This window comes from Podarcis pityusensis (genome assembly GCF_964106645.2).
Source record: "Podarcis pityusensis genome assembly, chromosome: 1".
Classification (NCBI taxonomy): Eukaryota; Metazoa; Chordata; class Lepidosauria; order Squamata; family Lacertidae; genus Podarcis; species Podarcis pityusensis.
The window spans coordinates 83,128,002-83,149,918 of record NC_138028.1 but is presented as its reverse complement, the minus strand read 5'-3'; the positions used below and the strand labels follow the sequence as shown (position 1 = coordinate 83,149,918).

General features: G+C 41.5%; 1 protein-coding gene across 4 annotated transcripts; it reads right to left on the bottom strand.

Moving 5' to 3' along the window:
- Nucleotides 1-914: 914 nt before the first annotated feature.
- Nucleotides 915-6,860, bottom strand: TIMM10 (translocase of inner mitochondrial membrane 10). Of its 4 annotated transcripts, none has more exons than XM_080995975.1 (3): nucleotides 6,717-6,860; nucleotides 5,935-6,035; nucleotides 915-1,252 (listed from the first exon to the last, which is right to left on the bottom strand). In XM_080995975.1, the coding sequence occupies exons 2-3, from the start codon at nucleotides 6,003-6,005 to the stop codon at nucleotides 1,051-1,053; spliced, it is 273 nt and encodes a 90-aa protein (XP_080852101.1). In that variant the 5' UTR covers nucleotides 6,006-6,035; nucleotides 6,717-6,860; the 3' UTR covers nucleotides 915-1,050. The 4 variants fall into 4 exon arrangements, with proteins under 4 accessions (XP_080852101.1, XP_080852103.1, XP_080852102.1 ...); XM_080995977.1 differs by having other exon boundaries at nucleotides 5,935-6,032; nucleotides 6,717-6,856; XM_080995976.1 differs by having other exon boundaries at nucleotides 5,935-6,032; nucleotides 6,583-6,717.
- Between the last annotated feature and the right edge of the window lie 15,057 nt (nucleotides 6,861-21,917).

Below are 21,917 nucleotides of genomic sequence, written 5' to 3'. Positions count from 1 at the left end.
AACTCCCTGTGCACCTTTTGGACTGTATCTGTAGGTTTCCCCCTCTGTGTCAAATAACTTGGGTCAAATAAATGTTGTTAACTTTTAATAATACATGGAAGGTGGATCTTCCTCAGGAGGTGGTGGACTCTCCTTCCTTGGAGGTTTCTAAACAGAGGTCGGCTGGCCATCTGCCATGGATGCTTTAGCTGAGTTTCCTGCATTGCAGGGGGTTGCAGTAAAAAGATAACCATTGGTGTCCCTTCCAGCGCTATGATTCTGTTTTTCTGCTTCAACATCATTTCATTATGTATCATTTTATGTAATTGTATTTTGTTTAAATTATAAAAATTATAAATAAAACATGTTCTATTTACAAACAAAACATTGAAATAGGCCCTTTCTACCAGTACGACCGGGGAGGGGGGCATGAGCATAGCCAGGATTTTTGTTAGGGGGGCAGAACCTCAGATTTATATTGATTTTTACTTATTTGGGGGGCTGCTGCCCCGCCCCCCGGCCATGGGGAGGCCACAGGAAGGAAACCAGGTCAGAAGGGGGCCATGGTCGGGAAACACTGGACTACATTTCAACTCTTTTAGTCTAAATAGCACGTCTTGTAATTGAAGCATTACCTAAATAAGAAAGATTATAAACTCTGCTTCTACCACTGTTCTGCTATTGCAAGAGAGCAGCAAGAAGTCACCAAAATCACCTGTGAAACCGGCTTTTAGGAAAGTGAATCCACCCAGAAGAACAGAATGTGCCAAAGGACATTCAGTCTCTCTGCAGCCTTCAAATTTATGCGCTGGCACAAGAAAGCTCTATAGGACCCCACAGGTGAAGAGGATCTCCCTTGGCAAGAGAATCGCATATTGCACCCATCTTCCATCAGGCCTAGCAAGGAAGGACGAAAACTCCAGCATACCTGGTCGTTAACAGATAATATAATGTTCAACATTTTATTGGCAAAGGGAGGGATCAACACAGAGTCCAGGCACAAAGTAGGGGAAAGGGGGTGGTAAGCACATGTTGTCCATTGTCAAAAGTGTGTGCGTGTATTTGTTGGTGTTACGCCGGCCCAGCCCCCTGCTGCATCCTCTTCATCAGCTCCTCATCCTGCATTGAGAGCTCTGTCAGCTTCTTGCCCATGCGCTCATGGATGTCCAAATACTTGGAGACGCAGCGATCCAGGCACACAGACTCTCCCTTGGACAGCTCAGCCTCCTTGTAGTGTGGAGGGACGCATTTGCGATGGCAGGCATTGGTCATTCTGGGGCACAGCAAGGAAAGAACAGAGCGTGAGCAGAAGGAAGTGGCCATCTTTTGGCTGTTCCGAGCCGGCTTTATTTATATTCAGCTAAAACAAGCACATCACAGTTCTTGCCTAAAAGCTCTCAATCAATGCCTAAAAAGCCATGATGTTTCTCCTCTACCACCACCCAAATTCTAATGATCACCAACACAGTCATCCTAAAGATATCTATCTGTGTTTTCGTCAGTGCCAAAGTTCTGCAACCTACCACTTCAAGCAGGAGATGCCACTTTTGAGGCTACCAATGGCCTTGCCTCTGCTGCTCTGAACTCGTGCAAAACCTGGAGTCCCTTAGGAACTGTACGTAACTCCACAGAACAGAGTAACCTGGTTTATCTCAGTTCCAGACTTCCTAATCTGCCTGACACTCTTGCAAAAATGAGCAGCACCACTTCACTCACCTGCTGCCAATTTTGCCCCAGGATATAGGGATAAAGGACAGTACCTTATTAGTAAAAAAAAAAAAACCACACACAAAGCATTCAAATGCAAAACTCTATTATTATTTTATGTATTATCTACTAAATTCATATACTGCCCTTCATCACAAGGTTTCAGGGTGGTTCACAGAATAACCACTACCGAATGTCAATCAGCATCATGAACTTTGGGATTAAAGAAACTTGTTAAAACACCTCTATTTCTCTACTGCAGCAGGTTCAAATCTTCTGTCTGCATAATCTTACCTGTAAACAATTCCACTCAGGCAACTTTCCCATATAAATCCTTGATCACCACTCTAACTTCCTCCTCCTCCTCCTCCTCCTCCTCCTCCTCCTCCTCCTCTTCCTCTTCCTCTGTCTCTCTTACAACCCTCATCATCCTTCAACTGTCTCTCCCAAATGACATCCTTCACATACTGCAGGGAACTTCTGTCAATTAGACTATTTCTTCAGCAGGTCAGGTGTAAGATTCTAAAGCTATAATTCTAACCCTGTTTACCTGAGAGTAAGACCCATTAAATTCAATAGAGTTTAGTTTCTGAATAGACATGGTTAGGAATGTGCTGCAAGTTATTTCCCAAACTTAATATATCTGTTTACAATTCTAACCAATTGTACAAACACACACGATATTGTCATATCCCATTTAAAAACTAACCGACTGAGCCCTAGGCAATCATTTTGTCAGGGACACACAGTCCACTTCACAGTGAAATGATTAAGACGTACATTAAGGCAGACAAGGAGTGTTTTTGAGTAGCCAACTAGCTTCAGGAACATCTAAGCTGCTACATCCAAATAAACATGCATGCAATCAGTTTGCATGGCTACAGTCCCTCCACACTTACTTGTGTGTAAGCCCCCAGCGAACATTCAAATAAATGTGCATAGGACCAGACTGCATGTCTTCCAGGCTAGAAAAATCTCAATAAATGTTTTCCCTCCAGCTGAAGACTGTGGTAGTCAGTGTCTGCTTGACTCCTTTGCCTTATTTGGTGTCTGAAAAAGATTCCCTGCAACAAAGTGTCTCTGCTCCAGTGTCAAGGCAACAAGCGAATTAAACAGCTGAGCAACTAGAGGGTAAGTACGATCCTTTTATATAAATCATTGGTTTAAACAACACAGTAAGACCACTGTGTGCTAAGAGCTTAATCCTGTAAAATTTAGAACTCAGGAGCTATAAATTCTAGCGGTAGTAAGTCTGTAGAAACCTAGCTTTCATCTCTACTCAAGCAAGGCCACAGTATAGCAGAAACCTAGATAAAATTTCAATTTTAGAGAGGTGGTATTAAACAACAACATAAAACCAACCTCAGATTTATGATTCCCCATGCAACAGAGTAACCCTTAACCATTTTGGTCCAGAATACCTTAAGGACCATCTAATGGCTTAGATTCCTGTCCAATCAGTGAGGAAGTCACTTTGGGGAAGTCACTGTTAATGGTTCCCTAAGGCTCAGATGCAAGGCTTGTATCCACTAGTATTGCCATTAGTATTGTGGGCCCAGTTTTATAGAACTTCTTCCACTTGAGGTCAGACAGGCTCCTTCCCGACTGAACCTCTGAGAACTAAAAAAAAAATCCAGCAAGCATTTTAATTGTAGTTTGATTGTATAGTTCTAATTTATACTTATTTTTGGATTGCCTCTTTTTAAACTGCTTAGAGAGTATTTTAGGTAAGCAGTATACAAATTGTTTAAACAAATAATACATAAATAAATAACAAAAATAAACTAGTGACAGAGTAAGCCTAGATTTTAAAAAGCAGGCTTAGCTTTTAGATCAAGCTCAGTATAGTATAGACTTCAGTTAAAAAGGACGGTAGAAAATGACAGTATAGAACAGTGGTCAGCAACCTTTTCCAGCCGTGGGCCAGTCCACCATCCCTCAGACCATGTGGTGGGCCGGACTATTTTTTTGGGGGGGGGAATGAACGAATTCCTCTGCCCCACAAATAACCCAGAGATGCATTTTAAATAAAAAGACACATTCCACTCATGTAAAAACACGCTGATTCCTGGACCGCCCAGGGTGTTAAAATGACCTAAATTCACACACTCCTTCCAAATTCCTACTCACCGGAATTTGAACAAGCCCAGCAGTTGTGTTACAACTTGATGTTTTTCAAATGAGAACTTCCTGATCTAACTAGCTGCATTAGCAAGTGGGGAAAGCTAGCCAGGGACATAAATCTGGAAAAACCTAGCCAGGGAGCCTGGTCCACAAGCAAGAGGAGAGCCCCTGTGGATGCCTCATCAAGGAGTGAGTTCAGCAGCAGGATGAGGTCAGGGCAAAATACTTTGGCCTGCCCCTTAGTGACCTAACATGTCCCAAGCTCCCAAGTAAACAAACAATAAATTGTACAGAATGCCATGCGTACAGCTATCTTCCTTTTGGATAAAAGTAATGGATGTGTGCTTAGTAAAATGAGCTCCTGGTCCTCAGTTTGTTCCCTTGAGGGCAAGGTGGATGACCTGAAATAAGGCCAAGAGAGGTTGGTGGACAAGCTGTGTCCCAAGGTGACAACTCCTCTGATGACATACAGAACGACTCTCTATGCAGGGGTGCCCAAACTTTTTTCAAAGAGGGCCAGATTTGATGAAGTGAACATGCATGAGGGCCGACCAAAGTTGTTGAGCTTTTTTTTACAATTTTACCCCATGACATATACTGCCACGGGGGCCGGATTAAATTTTAAATTATTAAATTGACCGGCAGGCCAGATTAGGCTCCCGAAATGGACTTTGAACATGCCTGCTCTAGGGGAAGGAGTGCACCACTCTGAGCAAGAGGAAAATGAACTCTTAGAATGACCAAGTCACTGGGGTATGAGCTGTTATCCTCTCATGCAAAGGATACACCTCCAGGTGGAGACAGGGGTATCCTGGTCGTGGGTGATTCAATCATTAGAGATATAGATAACTGGGTATGTGACTGTTATGCAGATTGTAGAGTGAACTGGCAGACACTGCTGGGGAGGAGTCAATGGCCATGGTGCATGTTGGCACTAGTGACACAGAGAAAAGTACTTGTGTGATCCTAAAAGAGAAATTTAGGTTGCTAGCTAGGAGGCTTAGAATCAAGAACTTCAAGGTAGCTTTCTCTGATGTGCACAGGGCCAGCTAGACAGGAACAGCTGTGTGGTCTCAATGCATGCATGAAATGGTGGCTTCTGGAGGAGGGCTTTGGATTTGACAGATGCTGGGGAATGTCTTTGGATAAGCTGGGCCTGTATAAAAGGAATCGGTTCCATTTAAGGCAGATTGTTGGTGCTTAAAAACAAAAAGGTGGCAAAGCATATTTTTAACCAATTGTTGAAATCCCCACCATGTCTGTCTGTCTATTATTATTACTATTAATTCGATTTAAATACCACCCTTTATCAAAAGATCCCAGGTAGTATACAACATTAAGAACACATTTTATGGAGCATAATAATAAAAACACAATAAAAGCATTAATTTGTGATATAATTTCCCCTGCGCAGGGCCAGCTAGATCACTTAGCAAGCAGCAACTAGAGCATTTGGGGTTTTTAAATTTAGCTGAGTGGAATATGGTAGAGACTTATCAAATTTTGACTGAACAGAGGAATCTTTTGCCATCTCTAATTATACTGAAATTCAGTGTTACCCAATGAAACTAACATACAGTAGGTTCAGGGTGGACAAACGTAAGTATTTTACCCAGTAAGGAATTCTCAGACACAAGATGCAATGATGGACACCAGGTTATGACACCTAGATCTGTCAACGACTATGGTTAAATAAAACTTCTATGTTCAAATACAGTACCCCTGCGAGCACCAGCTGCTAGACAGAAAACAGGGAAGGATGCTTTGCCTGTATGTCCTACCTGTAAGCTTCCCAATTCAACCACATGAAGCCTTGATCAGATTTTTTAAAAAGGCAATTCTATGATGTTATCCTATGTTTCTATTTTATGAACCACCCTGTGATCTTTGGATGAAGGGTGGTATACATTAATAATATGTTCTGTACAATGTCTAGTAAGGTATAGGTTCTAAAATAGTACATTTTTGTGGGAGAATAATCTTGGAAAGTCTGGGGTACTTAGAGAAGCAAAACACAAGTCACAGCATACAGTGCCTGTATTGTTTTCATAGCTCTATTGTTTTCATAGCTCTTTTAAATGAGCACCACTGAGGAGTGCCTTCACGCTTGTGGTTAGTCAGTACCTGTTGTACATATCAGCCATCATCTCCACTTCCAACTCAGCCGCCAGCTGCTGAGCCCTCACAGGATCCATCACACATTCAAGTATTTGTCCTTGACACTGCTGGAGAACACAAAGGATCAGAACCCAAGGACTCTAGTACACACACACACACACACTCAAACACTATCAACAAGGTTGCCACTTAGTCTGTATTTTAGATCACTGCTCAGTTTTTCAGTGGTCAGGTCCATCTGCAGTCCTGGCAGTAAAAGGGCAGATAAGTGTGAGCTGGTTTGCGCCCCACCTAACAGATCAGTGCTGTGACAAGAGCAGACGCTGACCCTCTGCTGACCCAGTAAAGCAGGGACAGGGAGCCCTTCAGATAGTCAGCCCATAGCCAGAGATGATGGAAGCTACTGTGCAGCAACATCTGGAGGGCCAGAGGTTCCCTGCATTAGGGGATGTCTGACCTGAATGCAGAAGACCACTGCTTGGGGTGAGGGAATGTGGGAATATGGACCCAAAAAGACAGCACAGGAGCTGCTGCTCTGTTTGCTTTTCAAAATTAAAACGGGCAACGTCCATCCCGCCGGCTCACTGCTTCCCAACCTGACCCTCGCACCGCCCTCATTCCTCACAGCCCGTGTGAACCCCCCTCCTCTCGTACACGCACACGGAGGGAGCAAAGAGCCCCCAGGCGGCAGCTCCCGTCCTCTCCACTCGTCCCCCCGCCTGGGCTGCTCTGCCCATCAACTCCCGCCAGTTGGACAGCATGTCTACCTCACCACGAGCAACGCTCACCTCCAGCCGCAAATATCAACCGGAAGCACGAGGAACAGGCGCTTCCGCAGCGCGCCTTTCAGGGAAACCATAGAGACTTCCTGGCATGTATAATGCCTTTCTAGGCGGCCTGTTTTTCCTTTTCCCCAGCGAGGGACCATGGCCCGTGTTGCCATAGAGTTCAGGAGGGGGTGATGGACGTTGGGAAGGAGGCGGGATTTCCTCAGTTGCGCTGTCAAGGGATGAGAAGCGGCTACGTCATCGCCCACCGCGGAGGGGCTTATTGCCTCATGCCTGCATTATTTACCTTGTGTATTATTTAGTGCGTTTCTTGTCTGCCTTTGTCTGCAAACGCAGGCCGAAGGGGAGAGGGGTTGTAAATAAAAATGCATGGAGAATTGCAAAGCAACACAAAGACGCAGCAGTTCACAGGAGGGCTTTTCCCTCCACTTCTTATGTGTTTATTTTTATGAAATCCAGCAAAAGCTGAAAGGTGCAACACACACACACACACACACACACACACACACAATTTCATAATTCATTACAGCAACGAATTATAAGCTGAATTAAATATGCTGCCTTTCAAACATTTGTCTGATAACTGATCAAAAGGAGAGGGGAAACAGTTTGATTTGCATATTTAAGTACTCCGTGGGTGGTACTCAGTTTTACTTAGAGTAGACCCACCGAACTTGCTGTTGTTTACCTAGCTGGAAAATAATAATACTGTAGACTCTTGGGCAGTTGTGAGTACAAATGGATTTTCAACAGATTACTTTCTAAAAAGGAATTGCATGTTTATTTCTATCTTTTCATATTCCAGGAGCTTTAAAGGCTGTGATTGTATGAATATTTGATTATGGCCCTTTAGATTTAGTAGTCTTACTTCTGAGTAAATATGCACAGGCTTGTGCTGTGTGCTGCCTACTACATTGAACAACAAGACTTCTCAGAAAGCAAACATTTATAATAGGTTATATAACATGTAACAGTTAGATGTGCTTTTGTTTGTTTTTTGTTTGGTCAGCTCCTGAAGCAAGCTTTTAATATCTGACCTGGACAATTAAGGAATCAGTCACATAGTTTCACTGATCTTATATGCAGGCTTAAAGAAAAAGCTATATTCATAAGCTGACACCTTTGGAAACATAACCATCCTAAACCTTTCAGTTTCTTTTATCAAGTGCAAGTAGATGTTCTTACTCTCCTACAGATTTCTGGAAGCATGCCCAAAATTCATGATTGCCTAACAAAAAATCCCTGGGGGCATCTGTGTGACAGTCCCCTGAAAAAGGACAGAAGGAGTGTGGCAGGTATTAAGTCACTGAAGGCATGACAAGAAAATGCTCAGATACTTGGTGATACTGGCCCAAAAAGGACCAAGCCAGTACAGTCAGAAAAGGTTATTTGTTTATCAGCCTTTTATGTACAGTATTCTTTCCTGATGGTGTTAGAAGGAAGAAAAAGATCAGCAGTCATATTAAAGTAGAAACAGAATATATGACTTTGAAGAAAAACAGGAAAATCTATATTCCAACTCTAATGTACCACCTATACCTCAAAGTTCTGGTTGGACACTGCCATCTCAGGCCTAGGGCAAACCTAATGACTTGTCTGCATGAAAAACGAATCCAGGGCTTTGAAATCTGAAAATATGAGGCGGCGCCAGCGGTCGATGGCGGATTTCCTCGGTAGAGGGAATCAGCGCCACGAAAAACAGGGTCGAATCCCGCTTCGGCGCAGCGGGGGACCCCTAAAAATCACAGGCGGGGGAAGCCTGTGAACCTGGGACCCAGCGGGCACATTTGGCGCCCCCCCCCAACCCGGCAAAAAGCCCAGAAACGGGCTTGAAATCGGAGCGGGGGAGAGCGCTGTGCTGTGGGCTGTCTGCTCGTTCGTGGTGTGAAGCCGCAAGCTGTTGACCGGAGAGCGCTGCCTTTCTTCCTTAAAATCCGGACCTGGAAATCAACGATCCGTGAGTAGGATATACTCAAATTGGAACTGTACAAATTGAAAACTGAAATTAGGCTGAAAACGGAAGGAGGCTTAAAAAGGAAGTCAGCCTCCTTTATTGTAGATAAATTTAAAGCATTGAACTTGAAAGCGGAAGCATTTGGAAAGTACGTTTCAGCGGACTTTAATCCAATCATCTAACCTGGACTTTTCCCTCTATAAGTTGAGGGAAAAAGGGGGAGATCTCTGGAGGTGATTTCTTTATAAAGAGTGGAAAAGAAGAGATTTAACCATCACTCAATTTCCTGGGAAAGGATTTTCCAGATCCTAGGAAAGAAAGAGAGGTACTGTCTTGTAATATATTTTGACAGCTAGTCCTGCACTGGAAATAAAAGTTTGGATAGATTTTGTGAATATATATCTCCTGGTCCTAAGTTGAAAATTGTGATAGACTGTTTTCCTTTGGAACAAACTAGGGGGGCTTAAAAAGGAAATTAAAGTATCCAAGAACTTTTATGACTGTTACAGTGTCCCCCTAGTGGAACTTGGAACTGTTGCAACTTGTTATAACTGTAATTGTAGCAGGCTTGAGGAGTTCTCACACTGCTTGGGAGGAAATTTCCACTGTTCAATTCTAACTACGTGTCTGACCTTGAGAATTATCTAAGGAATGGCAGATAAAGAGAAGGCGGATGCTTCGACTACAAGATCGGGGAGGCCTCTTCATTTAGAAGAAGGATTACAAAGGAGAGCTTCGGCCTCAGGCCCCTCTGGAACTTCAACAACAGCCTCATCGGCACAATTAAAGGTAAAAAGCTCGACAAGTGAAGAAGCCTTTGCTCAAGTTTTGGCCAAAGTTAATGAATCCTTGAATAAAATAAGTCAACAAGTAGCAGAGGCTTCTGACAAGATTGACCAAAATACAATTAGTATTAATCAGAATACAGCAAGTATAAATAATTTGGGCCAAAAAGTAAATACTAACACAGAGACTATTCAGAAATTATTAGAGGAATCGGCCTCAATTCGCCAGATTGCTGAAGAGGCTAAAGAAATTGCTACAACTTCTGCTACGGATGTTAAGGAGGTTCAAGAGGAATTACCAACATTGCATAAACAATTGGAAGACCACAAACTAACTCTGTCTATGATAGATTTGAGGGAGAAGCAAGTGAATCTTCGGGTCAGATCAGTACCAGAGGTGGAAAAGGACAATTTAGCTGAATTTCTCACGCAGGAATTTTTGGACTTTTGGGACCCAGAACTGGCAAAAGACAGTTTCACAATAGTAAATGCTTTTAGACTTGGGAGAAGAGGAGAGAAGAAGGTGAGAGACTGCCTGATTACTTTTAGAACAAAAGAAGAGAGGGATAAGATTTTGGGCCTACATTTCAAGAAGACATTGGAAATCCATCGGAAAAGGGTGGAAATATTCAAAGATATTCCGAAATATCTTCTGGATCTCAGATCAAAATACAAAGACCTGGTTATCCTGCTGAGAAGGAACAACATCAATTTCAGGTGGGAACTTCCTCAAGGCCTGTCTTTTAGTTACAAGGGAAAGAAGAGGAAAATAAGATCGGAAGACGATAAAGATAAATTTTACAGGGACCACGGAGAAGACTTACAAAAAGAGCTATTTCCGGAACCAAAAGACCGTTCGAAAGAAGGGATACCACCGACGGACGAGGAACAGGCACTAGGTGCAGTAGGAGGAGAACTAAAACAATAACATCATGGCCCTGCAACTTTTAACATGGAACTGTCGGGGTTTGAATTCCCCTCAGAAGAGGAAGTCAGTATTTCATATATTTAAAAAGGAACAATTAGACCTAATTTGTTTACAAGAAACACATATAACAAGATTACACAGGAAATTGTTGATAAATAAAAGACTTGGTCAGGAATTTATTTCGTCAGATAAAGTTAAAAAGAGAGGGGTTGTGATCTACGCAAAAGACAATTTATCACCAAAATTTGTTTTCAAGGATGACCAAGGAAGATTTGTGGCAATTGAAATTCAAACACAAGGAGAAAAATTTTTGATTGTAGGAGTTTACGCACCAAATGATGGGAAATCTGATTTTTTTAAGAAGTTGCATGAGACCTTGATGGACCATATGGATTACAACATAATTTTGATGGGAGATATGAATGGAGTGGTATCTACTTACATGGACAAGGCACAAAGACAGGTAGTCACCAAAGATGGTAGACTACCGAAAACCTTTTTTGATATGACAGACAACTTGGACTTAGTGGATATTTGGAGAATTAGAAACCCCTTGGCAAAAGAGGGAACTTTCTTTTCTGAAGCCAAAATGACTTGGACAAGAATTGACCAAATTTGGATAACTAGAGGAATGGCACCAAAGACAAGAAAGGTGGAAATCTGCCCGAAAATTTGCTCCGACCATAACGCTGTTAAGATGGAAATGAGACTAATGCCAACTGGCTCCTTCAGATGGAAGATGAATGACACCTTATTTAGAGATGAAGAATTTCTTAAGAAGGCCCAAAAAACTCTAAGAGACTACTTTGAGATAAATCTTAGTTCCAACGTGGAGAAAAGAGTAATCTGGGATGCAAGTAAAGCTGTTATGAGAGGGTTCTTAATACAACAGAACGCGATAAAGAAAAGAACTCAAAATGAGAAGAAGGATAAAATTATGAACAAAATGAATGAATGTGAAAAAAGATTGCGAGTAAATCCCAAATCTCAAGAGATTTTGAGAGAGTTAAAGTTATATCAAGTACAATATATGAAAATAATGAATCAGGAAATAGAATGGAAAATTAAACAAATGAGACAAAAGACTTTTGAATCGGCTAATAAATGTGGTAAATTGTTGGCATGGCAAATGAAAAAGAGACAAAAATTAAATACGATTACGAATTTAGAAGTGGATGGAAGGAATATACAGAACCCTGCAGAGATTAGAAGTTGTTTCCAGAAGTATTTTAAAAGACTATACACTCAAGGGCCTGTGAAAGAAACAGACTTAGACCAATTTTTGAAAACAAATGGATTACAAAAAATATCTCAAGAAAAGAGACTAATTTTGAATGACAGAATAACGGAACAGGAAATAGAAGGTGCCATTCAAAACATGCAACTGGGTAAATCTCCAGGCCCAGACGGCTTGACCTCTAGATACTACAGATCTTTAAAAGAATGGCTTATTCAACCATTGAAAGAGGTCTGCAACGAAATAATGGAGGGGAGGAGGGCACCAGAGTCGTGGAAAGAAGCATATATTACACTTGTACCAAAAACAGAGGCTGAAAAGACACAACTAAAGAACTACCGCCCAATATCATTACTTAATGTGGATTATAAAATTTTTGCAGATATTTTGGCGAAGAGATTTAAAAAAGTGCTGTTGGAAGAGATTCATAAAGACCAAGCGGGCTTTCTCCCAGGAAGACACTTGTCTGATAATCTGAGGAATATAATTGATATTTTGGAAAAATTAGAAGTGAATATAAACACTAAAGCAGTGTTGATATTCGTAGACGCGGAGAAAGCCTTTGACAATATTTCTTGGAATTTTATGAAGAAGAATCTTCAGGGTATGGGGGTAGGCCAAGGTTTTGAGAATGGTATAAGTGCAATTTATTCAGAACAAAAGGCTAAACTAATTGTAAATAACGTTGTGATGGAAGAACTTAAAATTGAAAAAGGGACACGACAAGGTTGCCCAATTTCCCCTCTTCTTTTTGTTTCGGTCCTGGAGGTGTTGCTGAATATGATTAGAAGGGACCAGATGGTTAAAGGTATACAGGTCGGAACTAAACACTATAAATTGAGAGCATTTGCAGATGACTTAGTATTGACGTTACAGGAGCCAGAATCTAGTACAAAAAGGGTTTTAGAACTGATTCAAGAATTTGGTCAAGTGGCAGGATTTAAATTGAACAAATCAAAAACCAAGGTTTTAGAGAAAAATTTAACACCGTTTGAAAGAGAGAGGTTTCAGAATGAGACAGGGTTAACAGTGGTTAAGAAAGTTAAATACCTGGGGATTAACATGACAGCAAAAAATGGGAATTTATTTAAAGATAATTATGAAAAATGTTGGTCAGAAGTGAAAAAAGATTTAGAAATTTGGTCAAACTTGAAGCTTTCACTGCTAGGCCGTATTGCTGCGATAAAAATGAATGTATTGCCTAGAATGTTGTTTTTGTTTCAAACTTTGCAGATTGTGGACAAAATGGACTGTTTCAAGAGGTGGCAGAAAGATATTTCTAAATTTGTCTGGCAGGGCAAGAAACCTAGAATAAAATTTAAAATACTAACAGATGCAAAGGAAAGAGGTGGATTTGCCCTGCCAGACCTCAAACTTTATTATGAATCAGCAGCTTTTTGCTGGTTGAAAGAATGGCTACTTCTTGAAAACACTGACATTTTGGATTTGGAAGGTTTCAATAATGTATTTGGATGGCATGCATATTTATGGTATGATAAGGTCAAAGCACACAAAGCATTTAAAAACCACATTGTCAGGAAAGCGCTATTTAATGTTTGGATAAGATATAAGGATTTGCTAGAAAATAAAACCCCAAGGTGGCTGTCACCAATGGAAGCGAAAGCCTTGAAAAGGGTCAATATGGAGGTCAAATGGCCGAAATATTGGGAAATTTTGGAACAAGACGGAGATAGACTGAAATTGCAGAGTTTTGAAAAACTAAAAAACAAAGTGCGAGACTGGCTTCATTGTTATCAAATAATGGAGGCATTTAAATTAGACAGGAAAATTGGCTTCCAGGTGGAAAAATCAAAATTAGAAACAGAATTGTTAGAACCCAATACTAAGAATCTGTCAAGAATGTATAACTTGCTGCTGAAATGGAATACTCAAGATGAAACAGTAAAATCGGCTATGATTAAATGGGCACAGGACGTAGGACATAACATTATGTTCGCTGACTGGGAACAGTTGTGGACCACTGGTATGAAATTTACGGCATGTAATGCCTTAAGAGAGAATATTATGAAAATGATATACAGGTGGTACATAACCCCAGTCAAGCTTGCGAAAATTTATCACTTGCCCGATAACAAATGTTGGAAATGTAAAGAAACTGAAGGTACATTTTTTCACCTTTGGTGCACGTGCCCAAAGATTAAGGCTTTCTGGGAAATGATATATAATGAATTAAAAAAGGTATTTAAGTATACCTTCCCCAAGAAACCAGAGTCCTTTCTCCTGGGCATAGTGGGCCAAATGGTGTTAAAAAAGGATAGAACTTTATGTATGCAACAACAGCAGCAAGAATACTCATCGCAAAGTATTGGAAGACACAAGAACTTCCCACACTGGAGGAATGGCAGATGAAACTTATGGACTATATGGAATTGGCAGAAATGACTGGCAGAATCCGTGACCAGGGAGAAGAGTCGATGGAGGAAGACTGGAAGAAATTCAAAGACTATCTTCAGAAACACTGTAAAATTAAGGAATGTTAGAGTGATGTTGGATTGAAAATAAGTGGTTTCCAGCTGTACAGGTTAAAGTTAAGGATAGATTAAGATTAAAGATTAAGATTAAAGATGTTTAAAGAAATGGAAATTTGATAACAAAAGGGAAAAATTTAAAGGTATATGACATTAAGAACAAGGATTATGTTTAAAAAAGTTGAAGTTATATATATTAATATTTTATTAAATTAAAGATTGGGTTTAAAAAAGTGGAAAAGAAACTGCTGGACAAATAATGCAGATTGGAATACAAAAGAGGGAGGTATGGGGAAGGCCAGAAAATAAGTAATTTAAAATTGGGAATGGAAAAGAGAGTTTGTTTTTAATTGTTATGTTTTGTGTTTTTACTGTTAAATCTTGTATTGTTTTTTTTTTGTGTGTGTGTGTGTTGCTTTTCTTTTTTCTTTGCTTAAAACCTTAATAAAAAATTATTTAAAAAAAAAGAAAGAAAATATGAGTTATAATGTCTGGGGAAATGCTATTAATTTTGAGACTTTAAAACTTTACCCTGGACTCCTGGCTCTGATGTAGCTTATGCCCTGCTGCTTAGCTGAGCTGGAGCCCTCTGCAGAGTCATCCTTTTATGAAGAGCCCTCGCTGTGCTTTTCTGAACCTGTAACGAGACAGCCTAGAGAGGACAGACTGTCTGCACAATTACTTTCTGAGGCTAGATGCTTCTCCGCATTCCGAGTTTGCTGTCGGTCAGTGCTAGATGAAATGTGATTTGGCTTGTGGCTGATTTATTTCTGCAATGGGAAATGAGGTGGGCACAGACAGAAGCTGTCTCGATGCCCAGTTCTCGATGCACTGCCCTGAAATGGGAAAATGACCCCTGTAAAACAGAAAATGACACAAAAACAGTCTGGGGACAAAAATGGCGTGTTAGTTCCATATTTAACCACCAAGGTTGTTATGTGTGGACTCAGCTAGATTGCTCCTGCGTCTTGCTGTTCATATTCTGGCTGAAACAAAAAATGTCATACCAACAAGATGATTTGGGATGGAGCCATTGCTCCATGGTACAGCACTTCCTTTACACACAAAACGTCCCAGGTTCAGTCCCTGGATCCTGTTAAAAGGCTCTGTAGTAGCAGATGGTGTAGCAGCCAATCCTAGTAGACTATACAGAAGTAGGTGGCAAATAGTCTGACTTGGTACAAGGCAGTTCACCTTGTTTATATGGGTTGCAGCTAGAGTCTAGCTTTGTTGCTTTGTGTGTAACTGAAGCTCACAGGGTGACTGTTATGTACTGAGTTGAATAGGATCCAAACTGTAGCAGTCTGATTGGTCCTAGAACAATAGGATCCAAAAGGCAGCAGTCTGATTGGTCCTAGAACAATAGGATTCAGAATGCAGCAGTCTGATTGGTCCTAGAACAATGCAGCAGTATGATTGGTTGGCAGGAACCACCCAATCCTGCTCCAGATAGAAGTGAATCCACAACCTGATTGGCTTACAGTAGAATTCCAGAATTAGCCAATCATGTGCAGCCCATTGTGTAAATAATGTATATAAAGCAGATACTGTGAGGGGACATTTATTCATTCCTCCTCACCACTATGAGCTGAATAAAGAGCATGAAATCACTTGCGACTCTGAGTATATTTCACTAGCGACGAGGGTGGGATCCCGCTGAGCTGACTGCCACACACAGCACCGCAGCACCGCCAACTGCCGCACCGCTGCCTCGCACCGTGTCACCATCTCTTAGCCTAACCTACCTCACAGGGTGAGGATGAAATGGGGAGAAGGAGAACCATGTACACCACCTTGAGCAACTTGGAAGAAAAAAGGTGGTATATAAAAGTACAGTGGTACCTTGGGTTAAGTACTTAATTCATTCCGGAGGTCTGTTCTTAACCTGAAACACCACTTTAGCTAATGGGGCCTCCTGCTGCCGCCGTGCCACCGGAGCATGATTTCTGTTCTCATCCTGAAGCAAAGTTCTTAACCCGAGGTGCTATTTCTGGGTTAGCGGAGTCTGTAACCTGAAGCATATGTAACCCGAGGTACCACTGTAATAAGTTAGAAAAAATTAAATAAATAAAACAAATATTTGTTTCCTTTGCACCCACATGTGTACATATACACTGTATGTAATCTGCTAGCAGAGGATATAATTTCATGCATTTGATGAAGTGGATCTAGGTTCCTGAAACCTTATGCCATAATATACTTGCTAGTGTTTTAGATGCTACATGACTCATTTCTTTTTTGCCTTTCTCTTTTGCATTGAAAGTATTTATGTGCAGCGCACTCTGTGACCACACAAGCCTGGCAAAAGCTCTGTTGACAAGGTTTGAAGAAAATAAAGCACTGTGGTAATGCAACAAGACAGCCATTTTTGTTACAGGATAAGCTAATATTCATTTCTAATTCAGTAGCAGTTTCGAGAATCAGATGCATAAGTGATGCAAACCTTAGAGACCATACAATGCAAGACAAACCTGAAATACATTGTAGTCCTTAGATTTCCACCCACCCCTTGACATTCAACACAATACATGGTGCCACAATGCCAAAGAAGGAAACGATGTTATCCCAGGGTTCATATTTATCTCATAATAAGTATACCATTGCCAAAGACCTGAACACTATGTATTCAGAAAAAGACCTGGACTGTACTTGGTTGCTCACCTGAGGACATATTTACACCATTGGCTTAACTGACTTAAACAAGACAGCCATTAATAGTGAAAGTGGTGTGGAACTCTGATGACATTCTTTGCATTTGTGGGCTGAATTCACACTTGCTTTCAAATGATTTCTGGCCATTTTCAGATGACACAGTTGTAACATGGAAGCCTGCTCCACTGAGCTGGGAAATCTAGATTGGGCAAATTGCAGTCATTTATTTCCATTCATGGCTTGCAGTGAGATTTGAGCGCAGACAGCTGCCAAGCTTTTAGGTGAATTGTATGAAGTGTGTCACTAGAGCTATTTTCATCAAGGCTGAATTTTGACACCCAAGTGACAAATTGGCTCAGTTTTCTTTCCAGCTCCTTGGAATCTTGTCTGCTTGTGGGCCAAAGCAGTGCAAGCGGTGATGTTTCTTGAGGCATTTTTCAACAATTTGGCAGGAGTCAACTCTTTGCTACATGGTTATATTTAGCCATGCAGCAGTTTGCTTCTTTTTATGTTTGGAAACAAATTTGAACCCACCCTTGTGTAGCCTTGTTATGCAAGCAGTGAATAAAGCAACTTCTGCCATGAGCCAACAACGTCTCCTGCCTTGATGGGACGCTCCTTCTCGATCACTTTGGTTACTCTCCATTTACAGTACTTAGGAAAACAAACAGGCATGGTGGAAAAGGGAGGAGGCCTAACATAGATCACACAGCAAATCAGTCAGACAGAACATGAACAACTTTTCTAACCACTGGGTCATTTTACCACTAGGGTGGTAACTTGGATAAATCAGCAGTGGGAAGCCGCAAGGCGTCAGAAAGACCAGTAAAAAGAACATGATTGGAGGGAAGATGGTTAGGACCACATCTGTGTGTCCATCGTCTGTCTTATACGATTCTCCTGTGCCTTTATTAGCTATTGGATATACAGCACTGGTCACAAGTGAGTCTTCTTCTGCCCTGACAGATTTCCCAGACATATCCTACACTCACAAACACAGTTTGTGCAACCAGGATAAAACAAAAAGCTTCATAATACACTACCAAATCTGCCAGTCCTCTTGCAGGTTACAAAGGGCCAAGTGATATTTAAATGTAGGACTCTCTGCTCTTTGAAGCTCGGTCCAATTCTTCCTTCTCACTATACACACACCCCTTCCTGCTCCTCTTACAATCCTGGTTTAGGGACCCATTCAGTCTCTATTTGGCCACAAGAGGTCAGAGCTGCTTCAGAAATGAAAAGATGCTGTGGGAAGAGTGTTTACTTGAGTGGATTGAGTGGGTGTTGTGATGAAGAGGTTAATCCCATAGTTTTCACCAGGTTTTCACTGTCACCCTAGGAAGACATTTTAAAACAGGCTTAGAAAGGATAAAGTCCTTGGCAAACAAGGCGTTCGAACCATGGGTTTCTCCCAACCGAGAACTACCACAGTTTAGTTCCCATAGCAATGTTTATAGGAAACATGCTCTGTCAGGCTGTGAAAGATGCAAAAAAGGACAGTGACAATATCTGTGTAGCTTGTGTTGCCAGCGAAACATTATTTAGGTCTCTGTCATTGAGGAAGATCTTTCCCAGAGGAAGCTGGACTGACACAGACTGGGATTCTATTCCTAGGGTCTGCTCAGGTCAGAATATTAACATGCTTTGGGGTCTTGTCCCTAGGCTATTAGTACATTTTCTATATGGTAAAGTACTAGCCATATAATCTGTCCCTTTATGGAAATAAGGTTGCAACCCTAAATAAATTTGCTAGTCATTAAATTCTGTTTAATTCAATGGCATTTCTGACCAGCTTTTTTTTGGGGGGGGGGGTAGGTTCAGACCACAAGGCTTGCTTGCCCTTTCTTCTCAGAAGAGTGGGTGCTTCCAACATCCCACATGCTACACGGCCATTTCAGCAGATGGCTGCTTTGCTCTCATATCACAGCAAAATACTGTTGTCTTGTGCCCAGCCAGTTTAGGACCTATACAAGTCTCACCCCATCTCAAGATGGAAATGTGCCTTTATGAAGCTGTTATATCTCAGCTTGCCTCCAAACATTCTGCTCCTGTAGAATTTCCTCACCTTCCCAGGATAGAGACAGTTCTAGGGCCTTGCTGTGGGAACAATATAATAAAGTGTCAGAGAGTGGGAAAATGAGGCATAAAGAAGCACCCTGTTCCAGCCTTCCAGGCCCAGATATGAAAACAGAACCCAGATTTCTGTTCTTATTTACCGTATTTTTCGCTCTATAAGATGCACCAGACCACAAGACGCACCTAGTTTTTGGAGGAGGAAAACAAGAAAAAAAATATTCTGAATCTCAGAAGCCAGAACAGCAAGAGGGATCGCTACGCAGTGAAAGCAGCAATCCCTCTTGCTGTTCTGGCTTCTGTGATAGCTGCGCAACCTGCATTCGCTCCATAAGACGCACACACATTTCCCCTTACTTTTTAGGAGGGAAAAAGTGAGTCTTATGGAGCAAAAAGTATGGTATTTAGGTTTTGACAGCATGGGTACAAATTTCAACCCTATTTTCAGCCAGTGCATTGCAACTTTTTTAAAAAAAGGAATTAGAAAATTAGAAATTTATTTATTTGGTTTTTCAGATTAAAATTTTATAGTCACATATCCAACATACAACATAAAAACAAGATTCCAAGGAATCTCTTGGACTTCCTACTGTTAATCATTTGTTCCTGCATCTTTTATAATAATCCAAATCTTTTATCACTCCATTGTATCCAAAATTCACCATTAAACTATACCATTAATCCTACTAATGATTTTAACTGTTTACAATTGTCTTTAAGATAAGTTATAAATTTTCCCCATTCCTTATTAAAAATGTTGGTCTTCCTGATTCTCATTTGTTTCATGTGTGCTCTCTTCAAAGTATTGTTTCCTTCTGGACTTCCGGGGGAGGCGCCTCCGATAATGGCAGAATTCCTCTGACCGGGAGGAATCTGCTCCGTGGAAATCTGGGTCTGGCCGCCATGGCGAAGGCGGAGACCCATTAAAATCACAGGCGGGAGAAGCCTGTGAACGTGGGATTCGGCGGGCACCTTTTGCGCCTCCCCCACTCGCGGGGAACCCTGGTTTTTGGGGCTCCGGAGTGACGTGGGGTGAGCGGCGTGGTGCATCGAATCGTCTGCTTCTTCCACGGAGCGAAGCCGCATAGCTGTTGCCGGAGAGCGCTGACCTTTTCCTGTGGACAATTTGACTTTAAAGTAATTACCCGTGAGTAGAGCTGAAACAGAAGAATTGGATTTCTAAAAGTTTAATTTGGTATCGTAACGGGGAGGTTCAAAACAGGAAGTCCGCCTTCCCTTTTTGTAAATAGACTGCGGCAACAAAGTTGCAAGCTGGAGTCCTGGAAGGTCTTTTGTGGAAGATCGGATTTCCGACGGTGAAGAACGTTGGACCCCCTCTTGGAGGCGGGGGGGGAGGTTGCGGGTTGGGTGTGCCTGCGGGAGAGAGCGAGGAGGCTTGGAACGCCGCCGCTCTGGCCCTGGAGGTGGGCTGCTGGTGGGACTGACTTTTTTTTTGGAGTGTTTGTTGACGGCGCTTGGAGCGTTCGTTGACGGCTGGCTGAATATGAGAGGTGCGTTGTTTCTGCTGTTTCCGGCTGCTTTGGAGGGGAGTGGAGGTGGCTGGGGATTGAAACTGGTTTGAAACTAACTTTGGATTGTTTAGAGGAGGATGCTATCGACTTTTACGGGTGGAGGCTGTTTCCCCCTAGTGGAAGCCTTTGAAACTGGTTGATTTACAAGGGTTGGACTGGGGGAATTTCCAGCTGCGGGTTGGAGGCCGTGGGACTCTGGGACTGACCTTGAATCTTTCAAATGTTATGGTGAGTGGAGGGGGAGGAACAGACCAGTCAACTGTTGATAGGGCATTGGGGTCTGGGAGGACTTGGTAACAATCCAGGAGGGGTCTATTATTAAGCCCTCCTGTTCTTTTTGATGCTGTCTCTGTACTAGTATATTTGAAACTAGGAGGAGTGTCGACAGGGGAGGCTTTGGTGGCGGCATTATATAAGATAGATGACTCGTTGGATCAGCTTCACAGGAAGGTGGACATGGTGGATGCGAAGGTGAATGTTTCAATTGTTGAGGTTGACTTGAATGCAGGGAGTGTGGACAATGCCAGTGCAGAGGCCACCCAGAGGTTGATGCGGGAACCTATTTTGATATGGCAGGCTGTGGGGGAGGTTAGGGAGAGAGCTGTTGCTGTTGAAGGTACAGAAACACAACTGGAGAGAAAGAGAAAGAGAGCCCCAGCCCTACAGAGGCAATTTGATGAACATAAGTTGACGCTTGCTATGACTGAATTTAAGGAAAAACAGACGAATTTGAGGATTAGAGTTCGCCTTTGGTGGACATGCCCAAGGATTAAGACACTCTGGAAGATGATTCATAACGAAATGAAAAAGGTATTTAAATATACCCTTTTGAAGAAACCAGAGGCCTTTCTCCTGGGCATGGTCAGCCAATTGGTGTTAAAGAAGGATAGAATTTGTTTCATGTATGCAACAATAGCAGCAAGAATACTTATTGTGAAGTACTGGAAGACACAAGATTTATCTATCCGGGAAGAATGGCAGATGAAGTTGATGGACTATATGGAATTGGCGGAAACGACTGGCAGAAATCCGAGACCAGGGAGAAGAGTCGATGGAAGAAAATTGGAAAAAGTTTAAGACTATGTATAGAAATATTGTAAAAATAATGAATGTTAGAAAAATGTTGGAATGAAGTTATATGGCTTTAGTAGAAATGTTATAAGGAATTAAGTATAAATAGAAATAGAGTATTAAAGGGAAAAATAAGATTAGAATATGTTAAGATAATTATAGGATAGAAAACAGAGGGAGATGGAAAGGAATTGCTGAAACAATTAATAGAAGTGGAATACAGAAAGGGAGGCGTGAGGAGGTAGTGGAAATAAGGGAATGAAAGTTAAGATATTGAAATTGTTTTTGTGTTTTAAATGGTTTGCGCCTTGTTTTGTTAATCTTATGTTTTCTCTCTCTTTTTTTCTTTGCTTTTTCTTTTTCTTTTTTTCTGCTTTATTGTGTTCAAATGGTTGGAAAATCAATAAATATTATTTTATAAACAAACAAACAAACAACAAAGTATTGTTTCCTTCTTTTCTGCTGGCTCCATTTCTTTTC

Excerpts from the sequence above, each read along its gene's own strand:
- TIMM10 (XM_080995975.1), bottom strand. The coding sequence starts at position 6,005 with ATGGATCCTGTGAGGGCTCAGCAGCTGGCGGCTGAGTTGGAAGTGGAG. Across the intron at positions 1,253-5,934 it reads ATGGCTGATATGTACAACAG|AATGACCAATGCCTGCCATC; the intron begins GTACTGACTAAC and ends GCTGTGCCCCAG.